Source organism: Balaenoptera musculus, chromosome 21 (assembly GCF_009873245.2).
Source record: "Balaenoptera musculus isolate JJ_BM4_2016_0621 chromosome 21, mBalMus1.pri.v3, whole genome shotgun sequence".
Lineage (NCBI taxonomy): Eukaryota > Metazoa > Chordata > Mammalia > Artiodactyla > Balaenopteridae > Balaenoptera > Balaenoptera musculus.
Window position 1 is genome coordinate 33,963,564 of NC_045805.1, and position 24,223 is coordinate 33,987,786.

At 51.0% G+C, this 24,223-nt stretch overlaps 1 protein-coding gene across 2 annotated transcripts; it reads right to left on the reverse strand.

The window, feature by feature from the left end:
• Nucleotides 1-333: 333 nt before the first annotated feature.
• PLAT (plasminogen activator, tissue type) lies at nt 334-23,647 on the reverse strand. Of its 2 annotated transcripts, none has more exons than XM_036838919.1 (14): nt 23,550-23,647; nt 12,697-12,794; nt 11,493-11,541; nt 9,759-9,896; nt 9,293-9,403; nt 8,807-8,981; nt 8,046-8,137; nt 6,678-6,852; nt 6,160-6,245; nt 5,090-5,285; nt 4,861-4,997; nt 4,583-4,723; nt 3,553-3,719; nt 334-1,170 (listed from the first exon to the last, which is right to left on the reverse strand). In XM_036838919.1, exons 2-14 carry the CDS (start codon nt 12,769-12,771, stop codon nt 1,012-1,014), a joined length of 1,701 nt encoding a protein of 566 aa, XP_036694814.1. In that variant the 5' UTR covers nt 12,772-12,794; nt 23,550-23,647; the 3' UTR covers nt 334-1,011. The 2 variants fall into 2 exon arrangements, with proteins under 2 accessions (XP_036694814.1, XP_036694815.1); XM_036838920.1 differs by lacking the exon at nt 23,550-23,647 and adding an exon at nt 20,861-20,885.
• Between the last annotated feature and the right edge of the window lie 576 nt (nt 23,648-24,223).

Consider the following 24,223-nt stretch of genomic DNA (forward strand, 5'->3'; position numbering starts at 1 on the left):
TATAATCTCCTCCCTCTTGCGTCTCAAGAATTCAAAGATTCTTGAATCTTTCCTGCAGCTGAATTTCAGTAAAACTTTCTGTCTGCTATTTTGTGGTCCATCTCCATTCAGCCTTCTTATTTCTCTAAATCCCTACCTTCCTGTCAAACCAAGAGCTCCTTTCTTCCCCCTCTGTACCATTTACATCACCCGGCACAGGGCCTTGTATGCCGCAGCTATTCTGAATGAATGAAAGGAAATATTTCCAACGAGTCAAAGAACGTGGACACAAGTAACATGAATAAAAGCTGTGGGATACTGCATGTAACAGAACGATTCCACTCTGATTCAGGGGAAATATGTGAAAAATATATCAGAATTTATTACTCCAGTACAGTATCATACAGGTATAAGAGTATAAACAAAAATGAACTGATATAAATATGTTAGAGCCTAGTTTATCAGTTATTAAAATGATACATGTCTCCTGTCCTATGATGAGATTTATAAAGGAGAAAGAATTACACTCTACACAACAGGATTCCTTCCAAGAGCTATAGCCGGAGAAAGGGAAAACCCGACACTTGATTTGAGGCTGGATTTGAGGAACGTGATCTGGCCGGCCAGCCCATCCCTTATTAGGAAGCTCCTGCTGGGCTTCCTTGTGACTAGAAATAGACATTCTATTCCTAATAGAATATTTCTAACCCTTCTTTCCTGAAGGATCGAGTTATCTTTGCCTACTGAGACACGCTTTCACCTTTGCGGTCCCGTTTGCAAAGCTGCTCACGTGGACAGAGGAGGTGGGCTTCTGCCCCGGGGACTGGGATTCCAGGAGGGGCTGGCGTTCACCCCTCTTCCCGTCCGACAGAGTACGTTTCAGACCTGAAGCCCTGAAAACTTCCAAAACGGAAAGTACCTATGGAAATCCATCCTCCCCCACTTGTGCTGCGTGAAGAAGCCCCCGCCGCAGTGCATCCTCTGAGGTGAAGGAAGCAGGGTCTCCGTGATGCAGGGAACCGGTGCCCCTGGTCATGGTCGTGTGTTGTCCCGAACCCAGTCCAGGTAATTAGTAACCTTGGTGTACACGCCCGGGATGCCCTTCTGGCCACAGCCCAGGCCCCAGCTGATGATGCCGACCAAGGTCATGTGGTCGTCCTTCATACACACGAGGGGGCCACCCGAGTCACCCTGCAGAAGGGAGAACAGGTCAGCTCTTTGCAAAAATGCAGACTCTTTGGGGGGAGGTTAGGGTGAATGTTTGTAGTGTTCCTATGTACTCTTTTTTTTTAATAAATTTATTTATTTTATTTTTATTTATTTTGGCTGCGTTGGGTCTTTGTTGCTGCACGTGCACGGGCTTTCTCTAGTTGCGGCGAGCGGGGGCTACTCTTTGTTGTGGTGTGCGGGCTTCTCACTGCAGTAGCTTCTCTTGTTGCGGAGCACGGGCTCTAGGCGCGCGGGCTTCAGTAGTTGTGGCACATGGGCTCAGTAGTTGTGGCTCGCGGGCTCTAGAGCTCAGGCTCAGTACTTGTGGCTCGTGGGTTCTAGAGCACAGGCTCAGTAGTTGTGGCTCGTGGGCTCTAGAGCTCAGGCTCAGTACTTGTGGCTCGTGGGTTCTAGAGCACAGGCTCAGTAGTTGTGGCTCGTGGGCTCTAGAGCACCGGCTCAGTAGTTGTGGCTCGTGGGTTCTAGAGCTCAGGCTCAGTAGTTGTGGCGCCCGGGTTTAGTTGCTCTGCGGCATGTGGGATCTTCCCGGACCAGGGCTCGAACCCGTGCCCCCTGCATTGGCAGGCGGATTCTTAACCACTGCACCACCAGGGAAGCCCTTCCTATGTATTCTTCAAAGTGCTCAGTTCGGGGAGGGAAATTTTATCTCCGTGACCTTGGGCCTTTACAGAATCAGGTTGTAGCTACGTGGTAAAGCAGAATTGAGGTCATTGCTTGGACATTTCAGGTCCCCACCCAGGCTGTAACTCCACCACTTACTAGCTGTGAAGCCCCAGGCTAACTGGGCTTCAGTATTCTTACTTGAATGATACTGAATAATAATAATCTAAAATAGAAATCATACTGCCTCCCTTGTAAGGTTATGGGAATTAATTGAGAGAAAGTTTGAAAAGCTCTGAGAACAATGTGTGGCATTTAGTAAAACTCCTGGTAATTGTTAGCTGTTGTTGTCTTATTGAATCGAAATGATTTCTGGTTTCGTTTTTAACTTGCTGCTAGTGAGACAGGCTGGGACCTGGGACCCTTGGCTGCAATGCTTGCACCTGGATACACCTCTGCTGGAGCAATAAAATACAAAGAAACTGTATGGGACTAAAAATAGCTGTGTGCATGCACAGTTGGGGCAAATTATAGACAAAAAGATACAAAAGACCAAAAAAACTCAACTGCCACTTCTGAAGAGCCGGGAGCAAAAGCAGGGTACTGCGCATGCCGCCTGCACACACCACCACCTGAGGGGCGGGCAGACCCCCTAAGCCCCGCCTCCTGCCCAACCCCTGGACCCGCCCCTACCCTCTCCTCGTATAAGGAACCAGCTCGCCCCCCCTCAGCGAGCAGGTGAGCAAGGGAACCTGTTGTTTGTTCTCGCTCCCCCCTGCAGCTGCAGGGTCCCCAGTAAAGCCTTGCCTGAATTTCTTGTCAGGCCTCTGATCAATTTCCATTGATTAAGGAGGCCAAGCACCCGGTGGGTAACCCTAGCTGATAGATCATGGTTTCACCTTGCATACAACCTTTTAATGACTGTCGAGCTAGGTGGTGGAGGTGTCTGAAAAAACCTTTCCAAGAGGGACCAGAGGCTCTCAAGGAGCCAAGAGGGGGAGATGCTGGTGTGGTCTCCGCATGAGAACTAAGCCTACAGCCCTCAGTGCAAGAGCCCGGCCCTGCTGTCTCCATCCACTCCTCCCCAGACTCAGGGGGGAGCCCGGCACACTGTGGGCACGAAAACAGCCCAGCACGGACGGCTCCTTGGCTCTATTTAGGCCCTAAGTACACGGGTTGGTCTGTGTCTTACACCCAAGTTATCATGAAATACAAGTACGTACTAGCTCTGATAGGAATGCTAACGCAGAGACCCCAAAAGAGTGCGCTTTCCCAGGGGAAAACCCTCATCTGAGGGCTGAACTTGAGTTCCTAAAACTTATCTCACAAATCATCTGTGTCCTACTTCCCAGGAAGCTGCCATTCCTCCTTCCCCCTCTACACAATGGACTCCAGTTCCCCAGCTCCCACAGAAGTCAAAGATGTCTTAATTTGTGTTGCTTTATCCATCACTTTGATAGTCATGTAATTGCCTGGGCTTACAGGAAATCCTGTACCAGCTGGCAGCTCCGGTGCAGACACTGGGGAGATTTCCTGCAGCTTAGATTTCTTGAGTTTGGGTGACTTTGACCTTGCTCCAGTTGCTTTATTCTCTGAGGTCCTCATCTAGATCCCCAGCACCTCACTGAGATGAATCACTCCTTTCCGGCTATCACTGTTTTTCTTGGTTAAGAACCTGTCGGCCGAGGAGCACTTCTGCCCTTGGAGGGGGAGGCTCAGGGGAGGAGAGACACTCGTGTTTACCTGGCAGGCGTCGTGCAGGTTTGCTTGGTCCCCACCGCTGCGTGTGTCTCCGGCACACAGCATGTTGTTGGTGACAGTCCTGTTGAACAAATACTGGGAAGTGCAGCGGCTGGATGGGTACAGCCTGACATGGGCCTCCTTCAGGCGCTCGGAAAAGAATGGAGAAGCTGCAACAGAGGAGGAAGGCGTCTTGTGGTTTTAGGGAAAGTTATTTATAAACCTTTTGGAAAGAGAAAGCCGAACTTTCCAATAAGAGCTAACGTTTATCGACCTTTTACACGTATTAAGTTGAACCCTATGAAATGGCCAATATTTTATTCTTTTGACCTACAGAAACAGCAGTTTCATAGAGTTTCACCCAGGGTTTCTCGACAGCGGCACGAGTGGCATTGGGGCCAGATAACGTTTTTGCGGGGGGCTGTCCCGTGCATTGTAGATGTTCGGCAGCATCCTTGGCTTCTACTCACTAAAGGCTGGTAAAAACCTCCATCCTGAGTTGTCACAATAACTGACATTGCCAAGTGTTTCCTGAGGGGCAAAATCACCCCAGTTGAGAACCACTGGCTTAACCTAATATCTCATTTAAACCCCATAATCTATCCTTTTCTTGCCACTGAGTAAACGGAGGCTCGGAGCATCATGAAATAAAAATCCATGTCCGGATCACACTGCTTGCAAGGTGCAGGGCAAGGATTTGAACTCAGGGCTACCCGACGGCAGAGTCCAGCCACCCCACCCCCTTAACTATGCTCACTCCACTTCTTATCAAAGCCTCCTTGAAATCTTAGGCTCTTAGAACCCTTGTGCTACTCAGATCCCTCTTGACCTGCACGGCCACCCTGTGAGGCTGGGAGGGCAGACGCTGGGGCCTCGCTAGGCAGGAACTTGCCCTCACGGTCACGGTCACGGCGGCGGCGCCTGTCCCGAGGGTGGACACTCGTGGGACCACTCTTTCCTCCCTCTGGTCAGCACTTGTGCTCCAGTCCACCCCCACACGGACAGGACGGGGCCGAGATGCCCTCCCACTCACAGGCCTCGTGCTTCCCGTAGCCAGACAGCTCGCACTCTGTCCAGTCCGGCAGCTTCAGGCCGGCGTCTGGGAGGCAGACGGTGCGTACGGCGTTGCTCTCCAGGGCGCAGGTCAGTGAGTCCGATTTCAGCTGCAGCAGCGCTGGGAGGGGGGGCGAGGAAGAGAGCGAGGATGTCAGGGGAGAGGAGGGAGGGGGCGGGGGCCTGGGGGGAGGAGGTGGGACTGCACACGTGTGAGTCTGGAGTTCCCACGGCAGCAGGGAGAGCCAGACATCTTACCTATGTCATTGTTGTAAGTGTCGTCATCGAATTCCTTATGGACGATGTATTTTTCTACTTCAAACGTCTGCTCCTCCTTCCCAGGGACCAGCCGGTACGTCCTGCCCAGGACCACCTTGAGGTGGTTGGGAGGATACCTGATGGAGAGACGGCTCAAGGCTGCTCTTCTCTAATGGGCCTGGTCTAAGGCCTTAGAGAGGAGGAGGGCCCGCCGGCTTCTCATCCCTACCTTTCCTGGAAGCAGTGGGCGGCCGACAGCACCCAACAGGAGCTGATCAGGACCCCCCCACACAGAAACCGCTCTCCTGGGGACCTCCTGTTCCTGACGAAGATGGCGGCCTGCCACGGGTGGGAGGTGATGTCGGCGAAGAGGCCTCCTTTGATGCGGAGCTGGGGCTGCTTGTACCGTCTCAGGCCACAGGTGACTGGGGAGGGGAGGGCAGAGCCGGGGTCAGACCTGTGGGCCTGGGCGAGGTCCCTGAGCCCCATCCTGGTGTCTTGTCTTGGAACCCGGGTTTCTACCCCCTGCTGCACTTCTGCAGCCTGTACAGAGGGATGGAGCCATCTCCACGGCAATAAATCCACAGCCTGCACGTGGCGAGTATCCAGGACGAGCTAAGCACTGTACAGACACTATCCTTAACCCTCACAGCGCTCAGCTTCAGAGAGGCTGGGCCCTTTTTGCCGAGGTCACAATGGCACCTGGATTAGAACCCAGATCTGACTCCACAGCCGGGGGTCTTTCTGCGATGCTTTGTTACCTCTACTCTTTTCCTGCAGCCACTTCCTGGCTTAAGAAATAGCGAGGCATTGCAGCTTCTTCCTGGGGAATGTCTACCCCATTGCTTTCCCATCGACTCAGCCTTACCCATCCTTCCAGGCCCATGGGACGGCCTGCCCCCTCACGAAGTTTTCCTAATACTGCCAGCCCACTGGTACTGCCCGCTGAGGATGCGCCATGCGTGACCTTGGTCATGAGTTCGCTGGTAGTCTGTGTCTTACCCGCCCAGTTAAACCCTATGTGCGTGTGTGCCCTGAGCAACAGTCTGGTTGATCTGCGTGTTCACAGGAACCGAGTGATAACAATCGGTTCTCAGACGATTTCTAAAGTTTCATTTTTTAGCAAAGTGTGCCAACCTGCATTTCTCTCGGTCTCCACCCCCTCTGGGTAACCCCATCCCCCTGTGTTAACTGGGTTCTGGGAGAAGGCGGGAGAGCAGCCTGGAAGACACGGGAAGCGGCAGAGGACACGGTCAGGAATGAGGCTGGGCACGGGGAGGTGGCCACAGCTGGCCTTACCACACTGGGGCACGTCGCAATACTCCCATGTCAGCTGGCGATCCTTCAGCACGTGGCACCAAGGCTGGGCGTCCCCATCTGGGTTCCTAGTCATAAGGAGGGAAGGTTTCCAATCACATCACAAGCCAGGGAAGAGAGGGGAAGGCTGACCAGCTGGGAAGGAGGACCCTGAGCCCCGGGCTGGGCTCAGCCGCAGATCCCACCAGAGGGAAATGACTGTAACTTTTTTCTTCTGTCATTAACATTACGTCTTCATCTCCCAGCTGTGCCGGGAGAAGACTCTTAGGATGGAACAAAGGGGCCAAGTGAGGACGGCACAGGAAAGACCCTCTAACATGGGATTTGGGTCAAGAAACTGGAGGACTTTCCTTTTCACGACAAGTGCAAATGAGGGCTGGGTCACATCCATGGTTCCCTCCCACCCACTGGGTCTTTCATGTAACTTTCAGCATCAGACCCCTCCCATCCCGCTCCAACCCCGCCCTCTGCGCAGACGCCCCGGACCCTGCGCTGCGCACCGGCAGTGATTGTGCTTGCCCAGGCCCAGGGCCTGAGCGTTGCTCTTCCAGGCGGTGTAAATCTTGCGCATCAGGATCATGGAACTCCACGGGAGGCAGGAGGCCCCAGACGCGGTGAGGCTGTGGGTGCCGCGGTATGCCAGCCCTTTCCCCTGGTAGCAGTCCCCATCTTTTTCTGGAACACAGGAAATCTCAAACTGAAACAAAGCCACTTAAATGCTAAAGCAGGCAGGTGGGGTTTGCAGCAGGGCCTAAAGCAGAGCTGCCGGCCTGGGACACCCAAGGCAGCCAGCCCACCACCCTTTTCTGTCCTTCAAGCCCTTTCACACGGGGTGGTAAGTGGCTTCCATCCGGTGCCAGCCTCCATCATGGGCTGTGGCTTCCTTATGGCTGTGTTAACAGAGACTCTGAGGGATATTCAGGTTCGGCAGGAAAGGGTGCTGAGTTCAGCTAGTGGGGATTATTCCTGGAGCTGCTTGGAAAGCAATTAGGGGCTTCTTGTGTATACTTGACAGGCTGCTGGGATCCTGGGTGCTTCAATGGGGGGACACGTGGGCAGGCCCAGTTTTCTCAGATATTGTCTGCTAGGGACCTGAAGGATTTGTTGGACTTGGGAAGGAAGGGAGAGTATGAACCTTCAAATGCTGCGTATTTGTCCCATTTTACCGTCTTTTCTCCCCACTTGAAACTGACAAAGTATACTACCATGCACAGATAGCATAGTGATAAGGGACCTTTAAGATCATCGCGACCAGTGACTCCCAATTTATAACAGAGCTGGGGGGTGGGGAGGATGCTTTAGAGTTACTCTAAAGGGTTCTTAAATTCACAGGAATATCAGCGTCACCTGTAGACTGAATGTACACCATTTTTGTAAATGTATATTTAGAACTTTAAAACATATTTTCCCTACTCTTGTGATAAATAACATCACCATTTGCAAAAGCACCACTGAATTCACAGTACCTTTTTGTAACTGACTGTTTTTTCAATCTGGGAAATTTTCTCACATTAAAAGTCTTTACAGAGACAGAGAGAGAGATCTTGAGAAACAGGTCCATTAATCAAAAAAGAGAGAACCTCCATGCCTTCTCAAAGGGACTGGAAATCACCGAAACAGCCCCATCTTCTCTGTTGATGAGGAAACAGAGGGTCAGAGCTGTGCAGAGATCAGCTCAAGGTCAAACAGCTAGTTAGATGCCAAGCCTGGGTGAGGACCTAAGCCTCTTGACTTCCTTCCCTCTGACGCTGAAATGATGAACTACCAGCTCAGTCCTTTGTCTCCTTGTTTGCAGAAGGACCGTCAGCGCTGTCCTCCAGACCCTTCCCCCCGTGAGGCTACAGAGGCCGTGGGGAGGCTGCACTTACCCTTGCCGCAGGCTGGCGTGCTGCAGAACTCGGAGATGTACTTCCCTGCCTTGAAGATGTAGCACCAGGGCTTTGAGTCTTGGTCTGGGTTTCTGAAAAATCAGCCAGGAAGGCCAGGGGAGGTGAAGAGTGAGGCCCGCCTCTCGGGCCAAGGGCGCTGCACCTCTTCCGGGGATAGAGTTACGCGTGTTTGTCGTACACAGGAGAGTCAGATCGTGTTGGGTGGAGGTATGACCTTGTAATCGTCTTTATTTGGAAATTAAGTGTGGTTTACGGAGATGCATGTGGCTGCCACATTGACAAGGGGTGCACCGTGATGGTGAGCTTTATGGGCTAACTTGGCTATTGCGCCCAGTTGTTTGATCAAATGCCAACCTAGGTGGTGCTGGGAAGGGCTGGGTCAATGTGGTTCACATTTGCAGTCAGCAGACTTTAAGTAAAGGAGATTCTCTTCCAAAGTGTGGGTGGGCCGCATCTAATCAGTTGAAGGCACTAAGAGCAAAAGCTGAGAAGAAGTTCTGTCTCAGGACTGCAGTATCGACTCGGGTCTGAGTTTCCAGCTTGGGGAGCCTGCCTACAGATTCCAGACCTACCAGCTCCCACAATCACATGAGCCAATTCCTGAAAATAAATCTCTTTATGTATACACATCTCCTATTACTTCTCTGGAAACCCTGACAGAGCTGACGCAGGTCTTTCCCCGACTGTGACAGCTTCTCAGCAGAGAAGATCCTCCAGGGCGGGGAAGGCGGCCCTCTCACCTGCAGTAGTTGTGATTCCCGAGGCCCAGCCTGATGGCATCAGGCCTGCGCCCACTGTAGGGCTTCATGGCCAGGCTGCTGCTGTTCCAGTTGACGCACTCGGCCCCGCTCTCCGCTGTGCTCCACCTGCCTCTGTAGGTGACGCCCCGGTCCTTGTAGCATGTGGCGCTGGCATCTGAGGGGAAACAGGACACACGACACCTCCCATGTGAATCCTCCTGTCATTTAGTTTCCAAAGGGGATCTCACCTCAAACCACTGAGGCAGTAGCTGCTGAGCTGCTTGGGTGACTGGGTCACCCCGCTGACGGGGACCGTGCCAGGCTCCAGATTTGTGCCCGAGGCCCTAACCACCCTCGGATGATCCATCCCATCCCACCCCAATCCTTCCCCCATCGCTGCACACTTGCTTTCCTTTCTGGGTAGGTTTGCAGGTGGGATTTCACCCTGGTGGGCCCCTGTCTCACAGCCACCCACCTACCACTCACCTATTTCACAGCGTTTCCCGATGAACCCTTCAGGGCACTGGCAGACAAACTCTGAGGAATAGAGGGCCTGCCAACATGTCCCCCTATTGAAGCACTGAGGTTTGCTGCAACCTGTCAAGTAGAAGCAAGGGAACCCCTAATTACTTTCCAAGCAGCCCAAGAATATATGAGTCAAAGTTGAAGCGTGCTGTCTACACGCACACACGATTCTGAGCACTTCACAAAAACGAACTCATTGACTCCTCACAGCCGACCACGAAGTCTGTACGACTGTTCTCCCATTTTACAGATGAGGAAACTGAGGCTCACGGCCTCATGATTTCTGCTCGGCACCTGCACCTTGGCCTAGGGCAGAGCATGCCTGCAGCCCCATTTGAAGGGTAGACAGGCCTGGGACTGTGACAGACAGGGCTGGGGCCGTGAGACTGGACTCGAGGCTCACAGCCTGGCTTGGGTGGACACGTACTGTTGACGGGCACCGAGTGGCACTGGGCCCGGCCACCGTTGCACCAGCAGTGCTCCACCCTGTTGCCCCTGAGCAGGGGCCTCAGCCAGGACTCATGTTGCAGGTACGTCATCTGCGTTTTCTCGTCTCTGCAGGTCACTGTAACGACAGACAGGCCGGCCTCTTTAGGGCCCGACTCACCCCAAACTGACAGTGATGCCCCCCTCCCCCACCCACCAATCCTGCTCACTTTCGGGATAATCCGTCCTTTATTCCTTCCTTGCTCTCAGCCAGAAGACAACAAATACCCCTTATTTTGTCACCAAAGACCCCTTTCATTTTTCAAAAACAATTTCAGGTTCAATTTATTAGGGGGCAGTGCCAATATTACTTTCCATATGACTATGTGATCTTTACATTCAATTTCCTATGAAAATCAGTTATTTTCTTGAAATATATAATAGAATATAATGGTGTATTTCTACTATTTCCTTATTTTAGTTTAATGAAATATGAAATACACTTATGAAAAACAATAAAAAAGACCCCTTTTATTGTTTTTCCTCTGATGGGCCCTTGTTTTGAAAGAGTTTATCTATCAAGACACATTTGTTAGGTAATACTCTAATTTTTCATTTTAATTCATCAATAATATGCACATGCACACAATTGCCTACCAGAATTTTTGATCCATATTAGCATTACCACACTGAGATGATGCATTTCTGGTTCCAAACAAAGAAAATTGACATTTTAGTCTGTGCAGAAAATTTGCTACTTCCACTAGTACTTTGGTATAATGAAAATAGTTGAAGTACTCCCATTAATACACTTTCCCTTTTTCTCTCTCTCTGTTTGCAACCCAGAATGCGAACTTAAAACATCTTTAACTTTTAATGAATTGAAGCAGTGACATACGTTCACTGTCAACAATACTGCTGTTCCTTTAGAGGGCCGTCAAGGCCAGGGTACGCTTGCAGGAAGCACTGTGCTATCCGACTGAGGAAGCAGTGAGAGTTAAGCTGTGACTCACTCTGGGAAAACTTCCACCTTGAATGGGTGTTGCAGAGCCTTCCAGCCCCGAAAGAGGTAGGTCATGAGGGAGGAGGGATGATCTGGGACCTGCAGTGGGGCCTGCAGCTCCTTAGATCAGAGTCAAGACAATCGGGCCGTGAGCACGTTTTATTCTTGGGATTCTAGTGGGAATGTTCCTTGGGTTTCTAGTCTCAACTCTAGACACGGCCTCACAGAGATGGTCTTCCCACAGTGCTTCCGTGAAGCAACCCAGGTTAGTCATCCCTGAGTTACCAACTGAAGGAACAGAGGCACAGAGAAGCTAGTTAACAAAGATGCTAAATGGAGTGCGAGGCGGTGGGGATCACAGCCCAGGGAGAGGCCCTGGAGGACCAGCACCGTGCGGCCCGGCGGCTCTGTGACCCTGGGCAAGTCACTCCGTCTCTCTGGGCTCTGTTCTCATCCGTGTAATATTCGAAGCCGCTTCCCTTTGTGCCATTGGGCTTGCAGGCTCCCAGCAGTGAGCGACCCCCAGGCATCCTGACCCCTTGAGGACCTGTTCCTGTCCCCTCAGAGCCTGTGTGAGTGGTGAGACAGGACAGAAGCATCTTAGCAGAGTCTCACCTTCACGGATCTTGAGTAAGCAGGTCACGTGGAAAAAAATCCCCGCCGGAGCCTAGAGCACCCTGACCCCGACCCTGACCTTGAGCCTGACTTGCCTCCACCCCAGTGACATCTCACCTCCACCTCTGTGCGATCTGGCTCCTCTCCTGAGTCGCCTGTGGATTTCCTGCAAAGAAACCAGGGGCAGAGGAAGAGTCAGCACATGCTGGGTGTCTCAGGAATAAGGGTGGTCAAACCAGAAGACCACCATCAACCCACCAATCAGAGACCACCTGCCCAGAGCATCCCCCTCAGGTAATGGGCCCAGGTGGAATGTCCATCACCTGCCTTCCTGTCTAATTCTTTCCCCTCTTCTAGACTAGTCCCATCCAAAAGGACTTTCTGAATGATGGAAATGTTTAACATCCGGGCCGTGCAATGCGGTAGCCACTGGTCACATGTGACGACTGAGCACTTCAAATGTGGTGTGACTGAAGTGAATTTTAAATTTTACTTAACTTCAATTAATTTTAAATTAAAATAGCCGGGGACTTCCCTGGTGGCGCAGTGGTTAAGGATCCGCCTGCCGATGCAGGGGACACGGGTTCGAGCCCTTGTCCAGGAAGATCCCACATGCCGCAGAGCAACTAAGTCTGTGCGCCACAACTACTGAACCTGCGCTCTAGAGTCTGCAAGCCACAACTACTGAACCTGCATGCCACAACTACTGAAGCCCGTGCGCCTAGAGCCCGTGCTCTGCAACAAGAGAGGCCACAGCAATGAGAAACCCGCGCACGGCAATGAAGAGTAGCCCCCGCTCGCCACAACTAGAGAAAGCCCGCACGCAGCAACGAAGACCCAACGCAGCCAAAAATAAAAATAAATTAATTAAAAAAAAAAAAGCCACATGTGGGTTAGTGGGGTTGCATGCACCGCCCCGCCCTGCAATCCCATCTCCTCCAGGTAGCTGCCCCAACTCTCCCTTCTCTAAAATCCTGCTGTGCGGGCATCGCTCACGTGGCCTGAACGATGCCCTGAGCTGCCAGGCATCTGCAGAGAGCACGTGTGCTGTGTAGCTCCCACCCCAAGTAGATAGTACACGGTACACGGGCAGCTCGCCCGCCTCCATGGCTCACAGCGCCTGCACTGTCTTTTATAAATACTTTCTGGATTCATTCAGACACATCCTTTAAAAACAGCCCCAAAGAAGGCATTGAGAGGCAGTGTTTACTCAAGTCAGAACGAGTGCCTAGGGTTCCGCTGCAAGCCTGGACCCCGAGCGTCGCCCACCGAGGCGAGTGTGTCCAGGTGTGTGCCAGCACAGACAAGAGGGCACACCCACCTGGCTGGGGGAACTGAAGACAGCTCCACAGAGCAGCAGCACACACAAGAGCTCTCTCTTCATGGCGTTCATCATTTCCTCAGAGTGTCCCTTGAATTCTGGAAGAAGAGGGGAAAAAACCTCAACCGTGTGATGTGAGAGGACCAAGAGGACAGCACAGTTCGTGAGTCTGCCGGTCCCCCCTAGCGTCGGCTCCCACAGCAGGAGAGGCCACGGCAAGTGTCTGAAGGATGGTGTCTTCTTCTCGCATACCTTTTTTATTGTGGTAAAATACACATAACAAAATTTACCATTTTAACCATTTCTAAGTGTAAGTTCAGCGGCATTAAGTTCCTTCACATTGTTGTGCAGCCGTCACCACCATCCATCTCCAAACTTTCATCTTCCCAAACTGAAGCTCTGTACCCGGTAAACCCGAACTCCCCGTTCCCATGGCAACCATCATCCTACTTCCTATTTCTATGAATCTGACTATTCCAGGTACCTCATATAAATGGGCTTATATAGTGTTTGTCCTTTTGTGTCTGACTTATTTCACTGGGCATAATGCTCTCAAGTTCCATCCATATGGTAGCATGGGTCAGAATTTCCTTGCTTTTTAAGGCTGGATAATATGCCACCATCTGCATGGACCACATCTTGTTTATCCATCCATCTGATGATGGACATGGGTTGCCGGAAGATGATTTTGCCCAGACATTTCTGTGGGCTGAAGGCTGAGACCACCTCTGGCACTTCTTGGCAGCCTGGGACCTCAGGGTGCTGGTTTGGTTTCCCTTGAAGTGAGTTGCTGCCCTGGGGTTGACTAGATGGACCCAGTTGCTGCCCTGGGGTTGACTAATGTCTCATCTCTGACTTTTTTAGAGGAAACCATAGGAATTTTGTTGCTGGCACATCTCAGAGCCAGCCTGCCTCAGATGGCCTGAGCTCTTCCACTTAGAATGTGCACTCCTCCTTGTCCAACAAAGGAAAGTCTCCTGTCCCCAACTCCCCCCCAGCCCCACGGCTCCATCAGGAAACCAGCCTCTCTTTTATAGACGGGGCCTGTGAAGTGCAGATTTGCAGAAAGGAGGGGAGACATCTGGTTTTGGTCATCGGACTCAGATCTTCCTGGACCCACATCCTTGGTTCCGTGTGCCTTGCCCTGGTGCTCTCACCCTCAGCAGCCCAAAGTGGGTTAGTCGGTTGGGGTGTTATTTTGTGGTCTGGCGGCTCCACTCACCCCCTCGTCCGCAAGAATTAAATCAGGGCTTTTCTTCCCTTGACTCACTTCCCCTCAGTCACAACAACTCTGGTGCCATCCCTCCCCCTCATCCCAAGCATCCGAAGGGTCCCATGGATTCAGAGACGTCCGGGACTTTGACCCTGGCGCTGGCTCGGGCTCCTTTCCTGTCGGAGGTGCTGTCCCCTCAACCACAAGCTCCCTTCAGAGCGAGGATGAAAACATAGAGGGAGATGGTGGGAGACGCTCTGTGCCCCAGTGACCTTCCGGGGCCGCTGGTGACAGGCAGAGGAGGGCACGGAGCTGTGGGGGGGGGGGGAGGGGAGGGGGCCGGACAGTCTGGGCGGTGATTTTCCTCGGGCTCAGAGGGCGTCCTGCCAGCCAGCAAGCCCCTCCCCTACTGCGAAGGAAACAGAAGGAAGCCAGGATCTGGGTCTTTGTTCCAGTCCGTCCTGCCCAGGGCCCCTTCCCGGGCAGGGCGGGGCGGGGCAGGGTGCGCTGCTTGGGGGCCCTTTTCTCACTCATTGCAGGAAGCTTGTTGCAGCACACTGGTTCCAGGCAGTTTCAGAAGGAAGAACTAGGGGGTCAAGGGCATCCGAACAGGAGCCCGCGGGGGAGTCTTCTGATCACAGGCGATCATTCCAGAATTTTTTGCTCAGTGTTCCTCGAATTTCCCCTTTCTCAAAATTTCCCCAAATTCCTCTTCAATTCCCCTTCTTAATTTTAACCCAGTACTTATAACCTTTTAAAATAGGTCTTCTTAAACACATTCCCCCTCTCTCTTCCTGCTGTTAATCATTTTTCACGTTTATAGGTTGTCCCAGCTGCATTATCTCAGCCAAGCCTTGGCGATGGGAGAGCTCTGCCCTCTCAGGACTTTAAGAGCAAATTCTGAATGAAACAATGAACCAGCCTGCGAACAGGGAATTTGATTCTTCTTCATCTCGCCTGCCAACCAGCCAGGGCTTCCAGCAAGTTCATTGCCCTCATACGCGGTGGATGCCCGTCAAGTTACTGTGTAATTTCAAGAACTCAAGCTCATCCTAAGTGGAGCACAAGTCTAGATGCTGGAAAATTGCAAAGTGACAAGTGGAGCATTAAGGCATTTGCATTCCCCAGACGAATGGGGGAAGGGGAGCCAGGTGGGGGGAGGGATGCACTTCGGGCTGGGTGTAAAGGCTCCAACAGCTGCATGGCCTCAGACCCTTTTGCAGCTAAAGAATCAGCAGCAGGAGTGTATTTTTGTCTTCTGCTCTGGGACAGTTGGAGCCTGTCTCTCTTCTATCAGTCGTTATCAGTCCTCTGCTTCGTTTGGCCTTGCTGGGCCTGGAGCTGATCCAGTGCCTAAGAGCCTCACACAAACCACATGATGGCTCCATCCTCGCTGCACAAAGGGGATGGAAGCAGCTGGACGGGCCAAGTGGGGTGAGAGGATGACAAAGAAATGAGTCATCCCGCCTGCAGACAAGCAGTGCCTTCCCAAGACAAGGGAGTGAGAGGGAAGCAGGAAAACTGTGTCCTGGTTTTGCCTTTGTAGATATGGCAGGGGGTGTGGAGGCCAGGGGGCAGCACCTGGACAAAGAACAAGTGACCCCAGAAAAGCGGACTGGACCCAGGACCCTGGGGTCCATGCCAGGGCGGACCTCAACCCTGGACCACAAACTCCCACCAAAGGGAGAGGTGCCGGTTGCCCGTGTGAGGCCAGTAGGAGTGGGGGATTTGAGAAATAAGCATAAGAAGTCCTTTGGAGGTTCATTTTATAAATGCAAAACTTGTCATTTTTTTCTGTGCTCCTCTCCTTTTGCTGTATTTAATAGTTTCCCAGAATCAAAGAACTAAAAAAAGTAAGGAAGCAAGAGGAGAAAGGAAGGAAAGAAGGAAGGAAGGAAGGAGGGAAGGAAGGAAGGAGGGAAGGAGGGAAGAACGGAGGAAAGACAAGGAAAAAGAAGACCATGAGGATGACTGACTTTTGTGGGACTAGAATCCCTGAGTCACTGGAAGCATCCCTGTATGGCGGGGAGTATGGAATGATTCTAAGGCCCGTGGTCCCCACGGTCCCAAGGCCCCAGCCCTGGTGGCCCACCCTGGCACATAAAGTCAATTTTTGTAGATTTGCAAAAGGCACCCTCTCAGCGGATGGAGTTCAGTAGATGCAGAGCTTGGCGAGTTGACAAAGAATCTGTGCAAATTAGAAACATCAGGACACGTGGCAAATAAAGCGTGGCCTGGATTCGCAGGCTGCGCTGGCAGGCATCCTTGTGTGGGACCAGCCTGCAACCTCTGACTCCAGGGCGTCCCCCGACCTGCCTAGAAGCGGTGCTGGATCCTGATTGGCTGCAGAGACAAAGTGACTCTGTTCTCTGACCTCTGAACAACTGTGAATGATGACTGCTCCAGGGAAGAACAATGGTGTGGTAACGAGGGAGGAGGGAGGGTTAGCCTCCAGGAGCCAAGGGTGCCACTGTGGCTGGGAAACCAATCACGCCAGCCAGAAGCACAGGGTTCCTTTCTGCAGTGGTGACACGGGGAATGCTGATTGATGGGCAACAGTTCGTAAAGGCTGGAGTCTGGGTGGGGTGAGGCCATGGGAATGGCAGCAGGACAGCCAGAGGAAGGGTCTGGGGAAATGCAGTGGAGGGTTGTCCTCAGGGTCTTTCACTGTCCTTTGCAATGACCCGTTCTGTCCACCTGCCCCTAGAAATTCCTGCTCTTAGGAAAACAACAGATACGCTCATTCGCATATGGTGTGACTGCATAAAAATTAATGTGCTGCCCTTCCAAAAAGCATCTATATTTTGAGACATCAAATCTGCCCCCAGGGATGCAAAACCAAGAGGGCTAGACTCTCAAGGCTTCCTCCAGGGCTGACATTCTGTGGTTTCTATTGTGAGAACAGACGCTGTGTGAACTGTAAACATTTGTACATGGGGATAAGTACTTTCAGGTAAACACTCAACCACATCCCATAACGTGACCTGCAATAAAGGTCTGGACCAATGCAGTCAATCAATCGAGTTCTGTGATTCTAGGTACAAACAGTGCAATTGCCTGGAAGTTAAAGAACTTGAGGACTTGCAGTTTCTACTTTTGGCAGCAAGGAAAAGGCAGAAACGTGAGCAAGCTGGAGGACCATGGAAATTGCAAGGGAAAGATGAAGGTAAATTGATACTGTTATCAAATTTTGCACCAGTGTGCAAGGTTTGCTACCTTAATCTTTGGTAAAGAGGATTCTTGGGTTGTTATTGCTTTGCAAAGCTTCTCTCTGAAAATCTGAGGAAGAGAAAGTCAGTCTCCAAGGACACCAATACTCCAAAATGACTCAGGACCTTAAGACAAACAACACCTTCCCCGCCCCACCCTCCCCTCCCCACCCCCACCCCCGGGGCAACCACCATGCCCAGGAGGGATGCCAACAAATTAGAAAAGAAACAGTAGGTCAGAACGCCTTGGAACAGCAAAGGCATGTCACTAAGTCAGGGCAAGAGATGAAGTGAGACGGGAGGAGGAAGCAGGCTTTGGAAAGGGAGTTGAGCTCCCACAAAAGCACACCTGTGTCTGGACCAGCGTCAGAGCCCGGGGCCGGAGCCGTTAGCCTGGTAGCTCTGGTCCCACCTATACAGGTCCTGCTTTTTATAGAGCTCATGCTCTCAGAATAAAAACCATTTCCCAAAACTGCCATCACAGAAGCAATTCTTAGCTTTTCCCTAGAGATTATCATACTAAGTGAAGTAAGTCAGACAGCGAAAGACAAATATCATATGGTATCACTTATATGTGGAATCTAATTTTAAATAATGATATAAATGAACTTATTTACAAAACAGAAACATACTCACAGATTTTGAAAACACATTTAAGGTTACCAAAGGGGAAACATGGAGGGGGGAGGGAAAAATTAGGAGCTTGGGATCAGCATACACACACTACTATATATAAAATATCAATAGATAACTAATAAGGACCTACTGTATAGCACAGGGAACTCTATTCAATATTCTGTAATAACTTATATGGGAAAAGAATCTTTAAAAGAATGTGTGTATATATATATATATAAACTGAATCACTATGCTGTACACCTGAAACTAGCACAACACTGTAAATCAACTAGACTCCAATAAAATTTTTTTTAAAAAAGTAATTTTCTATGTGCCAAAGCTTATTTCCTCTCTTCCTGAACAGAACTCTTTATAACTAAGGAAAAAGAGAGGATTCTGTTTCTTATCTAACTGGATTGATTCCAATGAGGTAAATAGGATAAAAATCCTCTCCTGGCACCATCCACTCCCATCTCCACTCTGTTACTCAGGGCAGAATTCCCTGCAAAGTATCTTCAAAATATAGGCACATGACCTGTGTCAAGTTTTATACGACATCAACCTACTCAGAACAATCTGTCCTGAGCGTTGCCATTGCCACACCTCTCCACCATCTGCCAGGTAACCCTGCTTATCTGGAGGAACTCAGGGAGTACAGTTGTGGGTCTAGGAAAATAGAAGTCCATCCTGCCTCCTGTACAGTAAAAACAAAAGAAATCCTTTCCTGATAAACTTAGACCCTTGCAAAGAAAACAGAAGGTTCAGCTGGCAAAGCTAACTTCACGAGTCAGTGCAAGGACATGTCATCCCCAAGTCTGAATCTCAACAAACCTGCAATCGAACGGTAATCTAAGGGAGAATCTTGTTCAGCAATGAGCTAGTTTCTCCTGTTCCTTCCACTCCCTAAAGCAAGCATCACTACAAGGAATGAAATACGCAATCATCTGATAATTCTTCAGTCTCCTTCCAGATTTCAACACACGTAAATCAGGAAAAAATGATCAGAGGCTTTCCTTGTATCACTACATGCGGAACTTTGTCCACATTTTATGAGGCTCACATGAAAGTGACTGTGATAGCGTACTTTTGAGAAATGCGTGTGGATGAATGCCACTTACTCATCTGGTACGGGAGTTGTGACCCCTTGCCAGGTATCCATTGAATCATTTAAGTCAATATTGTTATCTCATGTTTGCGGATGAGAGAATTGAACTTCAAAAAAGTATAAGGAACTTGCTCTGACGTGACAAATCTTGTAAAGGGAGGAGTAGGGTCTCAAGACACCCGGTTCTACCGAAAACCCAACAGTCGCTCTTTCCACGACTCTTACTGGGTCCTGATGCTGGACTGTCGTGTTGTTAATGTGCTCAGAGTTGCTGTGGAGAGGAGCTGCTGGTTGGCATGCAGGGAGCATAGCCTCTGGGGCCTTAGTTCAAACTCTAACCACCGCTTACAGACTGTATGTGGTTCCCGGTTTTCTAATGGGCTAGTCCTTTCCACCCTGCCTCACTGTGATGGCAATTAGCGAAGAAGCCGGTAAAGCCCCCAGTTACCGGCCTGCGCACAGCAGAGTTAACTGTACAATACTTACTGCCAGGAGCGCCCTTTGGACGGGGGAGCGCCAAAGTTTACAGCTTCTGCTTGGAACGTTGACTAGAAAGGAAGCCAAGTTCTATGGGGTCATCATCAAGTTCAAGTGTTAATACCAAATCCTGTCTCCTAGATCATCTGGAGATCTTGCGATAACCTGTAACTGGATTCTTTACGATTGGAATCAAGTTTCATGCCCTTCAGCTACGTGCACAGATCAGTATTAACTGGAGCCCTTATTTCCTGGATTATGGGGTAATGTCTTTTATCCTATTTTCAATCTGTGTTTTTGTTCACCTTTCCCAGGCCTACTTACACCACACATGCCAGGGCCACTCTGGATTCTGAGAGGAAGGTGGAGTTCGCGGCCGAGGCAGCTGGAAGGTCAGGCCCTCAGTACTGATAAGGGCTGTCTGATGCAGACCATGCAAATGTTTGAAAACCAGAGACCTTAGGCAAGAAAAATAAGGAAACTGGAGCTTCTCAGAAAACCAAACCAAACCAAACCAGATCTCCCCTTTCTCTCTGCAGCCCAGGTGGCAGACACTGGCTCTTGCTGCAAAATAAAACAAATTCCTCTTTTGTGTGAACATGACCACATGTGAATAACCAGCAGAGACCAGTTATCGGTGGGCTTTCTGTTTTACATTATTCATAGTAGGATACCGGGTTTAGCGTCCTGCCGAGCCCCTCCCGCCGCCTTCAAGGAACTGCCTCTGCCGAGGTCTCTAACCAAGGGGCTTGGGAGCCTCCTGGGTGCCATCCTCCTGGCTTCCATCAGATCCCCCATCCCATCCACCTTGACCCGAGCCCTGGCTCATTCTGGTTTCCTCTCTTCCTGAATTCACAGGTGATGACTTACTCTGCGTATCACCAACAAACCTGAGCACCAGCTATGCACCAGGCACGGGCTCTGTGGTATAAAGACACATACGCTCCATCCACAAAACCTCATAGTCTAGGAAGGGGACAGACAAGTAACTAGACAAGCACACCCCGCAGATCGGTGCTGTGATGTGCGGGGGTCGGGTGGGTGGAAGGTGGGCACACAGAGGAAGAAGGGGTCCTGCTGGGATGTGAAGGAGGGGATGCAGGTCACTCTTGTTGAGGTGGGCGCTGGTCGAAGTGGGCTTTCTGGAATGGACACTATATAAGCTGTTTGTCGAACAAAGGCAGGAGTGAGCCAGGCACTGGAGAGGTGTCGCTGGCAAAGCACAGCCCCAAGATGGGCCCATCGTTTGGGGCCCCGGGTAGCGGCAGCAAGCAGCCAGAGCCTCTTAAAACTCAGCACGAACACCTTTCTTTGGGCAAAGGAGTCTGAGTCACACACCCCAGGCTCTCCCTTTGAGGGCGTCCCTAGGAGGAAGTGTGGCTTGGAAAGCCCAAGAGTCCTAGGGATGTAGGGGCCTTGGGGGAGGAGTTCAACTTGGATTCCCTAATGTCTAATTGTAAGTTAAAGGAATCCTTGCGACTATATAAGAAACAAAAAAGGCTCTTAATACAAAGATCTCCTAGTATCTGGGTTCAGCCTGACCTTGAAGTGGTCTTTCAGAGGCTCCAGGTGGAATCAGGCCAAACCTCTCCAAGCCCTGTGTATGTATCAGGAGCGTCACGTAGCCCTCCTCTGCAGCTCAGCTGAGCCCATGGCCAAGGCTCACCTTCCAGATCACGGCCATTGGTATGGATGGAGTGGGCAGCTGCTAAGGACCCTCGACTGCAGCAGTTCCACGGGAAGAACAGCCGCTGGCATTTCCTGGAGAATCACGATCAGAACCAGAGCTTGCCTGAGTCGTGCCTTCAAAAACTGTTTATGAAATGCCTGCTATGGACTCAGCACCTGGTTCCTTTTCCCTTCAACATAGGCCTTAACTTTCAGGCGATCAAAAGGCTTATCCTTCCCTCTACACCCTTCTACAGAAGTCTTTTTCCCAGGAAGGAAAGTGGAATGTAAAATGCACAAAATATCACTAAAAGAATGTGCTGTCCTTATATGTAAATAGACACCTAAGCCAATAGCAGGAGACCATGTAGCTGGACTTGGGGTTGAGCCAGGGCAGATGGTCTTGAGGATTCTTTCTAGCTGGAACTTTCCGTGAGTCTAAATCATCCTCGCTTTTTATCTGGCTTCACTGGAGACTCACCACTTGGTTTTGTGAGCTGGTCGACTAGGGTGAGGTTTACCACCTGAAACTACCGACAGCATTTTTCTCCGTGCAAAGTGAATGGCCCAAAGAAGGAATGGACAGAATATTCTGGTCACTCATTGTCTATTCTGGCCATCTTATCAGAACAGAGCTGAAAAATCACTCGCAGAAAATAGGAATTTTATTCTGAGACTGCAGATGCCAAAGAGTCATCGAAACTGAACACTTTAGCTCAAAACCCAAATGTTTCCTCCCCACCAGATACTCAGTATTCAGAGAAGCACATGGATTTTGAACTTTGACTGGAACTAAGCCCACTATTAATTCCATGAATCATGCTGCTACCTCAACCTCTGATCCAAACAACCTGCCCAAACTCTGGAATCTTTGGAAGATCTAAAGCCAGCACTGCTCCTCCCAAATGATCATCTAGCCAAAGGGCCCCTTACACTGCTGTAAAACCCCAGGACCAGAGGAACTCCTGTAGGTGGATTAGTGACAGACCTCACCTGGGCTGTAACTTGCCCAGATGCTCTGTGGTCCTGGCCACCCATTTACAAAAACCTTACATGGTGATGGTGGCTTCGAGTCACAACACCAGGGGTGTGGCTGGGTTGCTTGTTACAATCATTTGAAATATACTGATCACCAGCCCTGCTCACCAACATGCTAGGTCCCCAGGTCCAAGAGTTCCGCCTCCATGAGCAAAAACTAGTAACGGGATCATTTATCTTGCCCTCGAATCAGGAACTTCTCCAGGCTGGTGCAGAAGCACCTGAGACCAGCACCATCACTGGGAGACTCTGATATGGGGATCCACAAAATAAACTGAGGTGGTCCTGGAGAGTCTGCACAGAGACTGAGCCATTCAGGCAGAGAGCAGCCTCTCACCTGCTCATGACAAGAGCAATTCAAGGCTGGTGTCTCTGAGAACGTTTTAGGTGGAATCAGTTGATGGGTAGGATGGAGCTATTTCTATTTCAATATTCACGGCGTCTCTGCTGGTGCCCCGTCTGGCTTTGCTCTCACAGGAAGCACTTACCCGGCAGCTCACTCTGACCGTCATCTATTGATTCTGGACCAGTCAGTGTCTAGATCCCGGGATGAGTCTCCTGTCCACTGGCAAGAATTGCTAGGAAGTCCTTTTGAGGGAATTCCACTTAACGGTTGTGTTTCAGAATTTCTTCATGGGATTGCACACACATACACACACACACACACGTAATTTTTTTCTGTCATCCGCCAGCTGCTGCAGGAGACCACCATTGCTATCCACACCAGTCATCACTACCACACGGCTTTGGGCTTGAGTTTGTCATCAGTTACCTGAGAGCTCCTTCCTTTCCCTTCGCCTCCTACCCTCCCTCCCTGGGAGGTTAAGAAAATAAAGATAATAACACTGAAAGCCTAGAGAGCCTGATATGGTCCCTGCAGAGTGCTCTGGGAATAGAAGACATTGCTGTTATTTTCCCCTGTAATTGAAAAGTCCTCCAAGAGCCCCACCTCTTGCACCCCAGGCAAAAAACCAGAGGACAAAACCTGCCGTGGAGGTGGGGGACGAGGAGGGAGATCAGAGGCCTCCCTGGGACTGTCCTCCACTTCTCTCGCCCAGCACTTCCCTCCCGGGGAATCTTCTGTGGGCAACTCACTCACTGCCCAGCCCAGCCTCAGTTTCCCCATGGGCTCAGACACCCCCCCCACACAAGGGACCCTCCCGGCTCTGACCCCATCAGCCCATTTCACATTTCTTGCCCGTGAGTCATAAGGTGTGCCCATTGACTATTCAGAGCATTTCTGTATCATTCTTTTCACTTTCCCCTTTGCAAGCAGAGATTTCCTCTCCGGGAAACACAACCCTTCTATCCTCTCTCTTCCCCTGACGACCTGGCCCCTGCAAACACTTCAGCCCATCCCAACGAGATGCACATTCAAAAACAAATCTCCCCCTGGACAAGGATTCTAGCTAATCCCCTTTTGGCCTGAATTAAAACGTCGGCCCCTCGGTGTAGACATTCCTTCATTGGCTCAGAAAGACTTTTAAGAGAGCTGGGGTGCAGAGAGGCGCAGAATTCAACCTACCACCGCCGCGAGCCTTCTCCCTTCCTCCGAGAGGCGTCCTCTTCAGCCCCAGGCTCTGCAGGACCTCGGCTCTGCGCTCCCTGCACAGCTCCCGCCTCCTTTAAATTTCAAGGCAGGGGGTGGGGTCAGTGGCCCCGGGTGGGCGGGCTTCTCTGCGGCGGGAGGATGCCCAGTGGACCAGGCCGCAGGAGCCAAACCAGGGCGGGCCTGTTTGTATAACGAGGGGGAGGAAGTTCCCCATGGAAGCAGCACGGCCCATCCTGGCTGGAGGCCAGGCTGATTATTCACGGTCCTGATGTCTTTGAATCACAGCAATTTGGGAGTTGGATGGGACCTGAAGAATCCTAGCCTCGTCTCCTAAAGGGACCCTGAGGATCTGCTAGCTCTAAGCCCCGCGATGGGAAAATAGGCGATTACAATTCTAAACAAACACACGCGGAGGGGACAGGGTTCTTCTGGAATGTCCAGCAGTAACTCTGCCCCTCCGGACACAAGAGGTTGGAACGGCTAGACTGGTGGACCGGCCGCCCTCCGGGCAGAGGAAATACCAGAGCCGGAGCACCTGGGGGGTGGGGACACAGGTAACAGGTGGGTGGGCACCACCTGCTCACCTGCAGTGGAAAGTGCCGCAGCCTGGAATCAGCCACTCCCCAGCTCTGTCATATTGGGGGAAA